General features: G+C 41.2%; 1 protein-coding gene across 2 annotated transcripts; it reads left to right on the forward strand.

Annotated features, from left to right (window-relative positions):
- Positions 1-449: 449 nt before the first annotated feature.
- Positions 450-2,449, forward strand: hoxa9b (homeobox A9b). 2 transcript variants are annotated; one of them, XM_080004910.1, is made up of 2 exons: positions 450-981; positions 1,737-2,449. In XM_080004910.1, the coding sequence occupies exons 1-2, from the start codon at positions 462-464 to the stop codon at positions 1,973-1,975; spliced, it is 759 nt and encodes a 252-aa protein (XP_079861036.1). In that variant the 5' UTR covers positions 450-461; the 3' UTR covers positions 1,976-2,449. The 2 variants fall into 2 exon arrangements, with proteins under 2 accessions (XP_079861036.1, XP_079861037.1); XM_080004911.1 differs by having other exon boundaries at positions 450-965.
- Positions 2,450-3,642: the final 1,193 nt, after the last annotated feature.

The following is a 3,642-nucleotide window of genomic DNA, read 5'->3' on the forward strand; positions in this document are numbered from 1 at the left end:
ATGAACCTCTTATAATTAACATACACATAACATTTAGTGTTAATTGGCGGGTTAATTCTCGTGCATGTGTGGTTGAGGTGCTTACACAGTGTTTAACTAGCCCTGTGTCCCTCCATATATAACGTGCGGTATTATTAACAGAGGATCTCTTGACACAAATTATAACGTTTATTGCTTATAAAACCCAAGCATCCTTCCAGTAAAGGCGTTGGGTTTTGCTCTTAAAAATATGATGGGGGGGTGGGGGGGGGGGGAAGGGAACGGTGGCCATTTAGTCGGAGCAGCAGGCTGATTTATTATTTTTTGTTGTGTCCCACGGTCACGTGTGCGCGGGGCGCCCTATCCAGTCCGCGGCGCGCTTCCTCCGACTGGGTGTCTGCGGCTCCGATGCTGCGATGAAGCAGCTTTTCTCCAATTTTGCAGGAGTCTAAAGCGTTTGTCGGTTTTTTTTTTTTCTGGTCATGTCGACGCTGGGTACGAGCTACTATGCAGAGTCTCGTCTCCCCCCCGAGGAGGAGGGTGGCGCGCCCAGGTTCCCACCGGCCCTGGTGGTGGAGCAGGCGGGGCACACGATGCTGGCTGAATATGGCGGACCAGAAAGCTTCCCTTTCCAGGCCAAATCGTCGATTTTTGGGGGCTCTTGGAGTCCGGCGGCCCCGACCTACATGCACCACCACCACCACTACGCCGCCACCACCACCGCCACGCCTCCCGCGGGGGACACCGACGGCATGTTCGCGCGCTCCTGGGCGCTGGACCCCGTCTCCGCGTCCATGTGTTTGACGGGTTTACCGTCCACGGCCACGCACTACGACATAAAAGCGGAGCCTCCGGCGGGGAGCGGCGAGTGCACCACTCTGGAGACGCGCACAAAGAGGGCGACGCTCGCGGAGATTGCGTGCGATACCTCCACGTCCACATCCACCCCGAAGCCGGTGGAGGAAAGCTCGCCCGGCGGAGAAAAGGTGGAAACTGACACAAGTAAATATGGCGTTTTGTTAATAGGCCCGCGTTTGGATCCGTTTTACGCACGCGTCTATATAAAGCCAAGCGGTGCGTGTTGGATACGGTGGCCCCGATTTGGCCGAGGATGAGCGTAAAATACTATGTGGCGTTCAGTGATACAATTATTTAGAATCGACAGTGGTCGTGCAGTTTAGGGGGGCCAAAGTCCAGAATCCTGCCATATTTTCATTAGTTTTTTAGTCAAAAATAGCAGTTATGCCTCGTGCAACTTCTAATAATAATAATAATAATAATAATAATAATAATAATAATAATAATAATAATAATAACAATAAAAACAATAACAATAATAACAACAACAACGACAAAAACAATAATACCAACAATGGTAATAATAACATTATGAGCGCCTTTTTCAAGCAACCCTACAATTTTCAACAAAAAAAAGAGAAATTAAATCCAAAATATTTAGTTTGAAATTGCGTAAAATCCTCGGCCTGACCACTATTGCCAAGCAGTTTGTCAGGGATTTTCTTTTATTGAGCACGGTCGAATCAAATTAAAGTCCTGGTGCTTTTTTTTCCCCATTGTTATTACCGTTAGCCTCTCGATTGGCCTTCACATCAGACAATAAACCCCTGCCTTTCTACAAGTGAGAAAGGAGAATCCTGTGGGGTTGTTTTTTTTGGGGGGTTGTTTTTTTTTTTTTTTGATGTTGTATGTATTTAAAAGCCACCGTGCTCCTATTTCTCCTCTGCGTGGCCGCCTAGGTGACCCCTCATCCAACTGGCTTCAGGCCAAATCCACCAGGAAGAAGCGCTGTCCCTACACCAAGTACCAGATCCTGGAGCTGGAGAAGGAGTTCCTCTTCAACATGTACCTTCCCCGGGACCGCAGGTATGAAGTGGCCAGACAGTTGAATCTGACCGAGAGACAGGTGAAAATCTGGTTTCAGAACCGCAGGATGAAGATGAAGAAGTGCAGCAAAGACCAGAGGAGAGACAATTAATTGTTGTTAATATTATTACTGTGGACTATTATTGTCGAGGAAGAGCCGGGATTGTTATTGTGGTTTCTATTGGGGATTGGATTTCAAAATGGAAACAATGATAAATTCTCAACAATATACACATTGTTGTAAAGCTTGGTCACTTCTATGATGTTCAGTGTTTGATATCGTCAGAAGACATTTAATTTCAGGCTGTATGTGTTGTATATTTACTGGCACATTTTTATCATTTTATTTCCTTTGCATGTAATATGTGATCTGAAATGTGTAATAATTGTTATAATGTTATTGCCTTGATTGTCGTTTGACTTCCTATTTACATCAGATTTATTTATTGGCCTGTGTTTTTTTTTTTTTTTTTTTTTTTTTTGCAATTCCTCTGCTTTATTTTTTAAAATCTGTTTATTTGCTTTTGTAAACACTGTGCACACTCAAAATACCTCGTCGTTAAGTCTGCCCAAGAATAAAAGTAGTTTGTATGAAACCAGAACTCTATAGATTAATTATTATTATTATTTGTATTTTTATTTATAATTAATAGAAAACTTACAAACAACAACAACAAGAATATTATACTTATACCAGAACGAAATACTGGTAAATTGATCAGTAAAATACATTTAAATTAGCTCAGATTACTGTCAATCCAAACGAATTTTGGTGTACTTGTTAGACATAAGTCACCCATTCAAAAATGCAGAGAATTGAATGCAAATCTACACAGGTACTACCGAATGTATTTAATTTAATTTAATTTAATTTAATTTAATTTAATTTAATTTAATTTAATTTAATTTAATTTAATTTAATTTAATTTAATTTAATTTAATTTAATTTAATTTAATTTAACAACTTGATGTGGTTTGTAGTTTGTATCCTCGATCCAGTTAGGCGAACATAGTACAAATAACCTGTTCTCATTTGAAAGTGGATGTGCATTTAAGGAAAGCACATCCGTGATCATTAGGTTAATCGGCAGGATCCACGTTTTTCCCTGTGGTGTTTTTCTTATTTTATTTTATATTTTTGCACAGCATTGCGTTCTCAATCGCAGACATAAACATTAAAAGTCTCTGCAGGCGAGCCAGGTCGTTAAAAGCCTCAAGATGGATAAGATTCCTTAGAGCCATAAACCACTATCACGGCTTTAACTGTTTATAATGTGTGAAGATAGCTGTCGTCCAGCATTTCTAATTAGGCACTATAGGAAGTGCACGGCTCTGGTGTAACATTGCTGAAATAGGCATAAACAAAAAGAAAAACTGTGCAAATCCCACCGAGATGCAGGGCGGCAGATGGGTCCAAAATCCTATAAAGCTCCATAAAACCCTAAAGGCCTGTCCTGTCTGGGTGTCTTTTTCTTTTTAATGGTTTTACAACAGTCTACCAACAAACACTTTGCCTTTACACACATCCAGACATCCGTTTGGAGAGAAGAGAGAAGACTACAGCAGAAGCAAAACACGCGTGGTTGACATTATAGGCCATTGTCCTGAGAATAACTTACAAAACTTAGACTTTAAAAAAAAAAAAGTTGAGGTTGGCAAAAAACACATATTGAAAACCATAAAGTGCAAGGAAAACTGATGAGAACGGCCCTGTGAGGAAAGTTCAGATGACTTGGCTGCCTTGTTTTGTCCCTTGCCTAGTCCATAATATTACAGGGT

Source organism: Zeus faber (genome assembly GCF_960531495.2).
Source record: "Zeus faber genome assembly, chromosome: 8".
NCBI classification, from domain to species: Eukaryota; Metazoa; Chordata; class Actinopteri; order Zeiformes; family Zeidae; genus Zeus; species Zeus faber.

Excerpts from the sequence above, each read along its gene's own strand:
- hoxa9b (XM_080004910.1), top strand. The coding sequence starts at position 462 with ATGTCGACGCTGGGTACGAGCTACTATGCAGAGTCTCGTCTCCCCCCC. Across the intron at positions 982-1,736 it reads AAAGGTGGAAACTGACACAA|GTGACCCCTCATCCAACTGG; the intron begins GTAAATATGGCG and ends GTGGCCGCCTAG.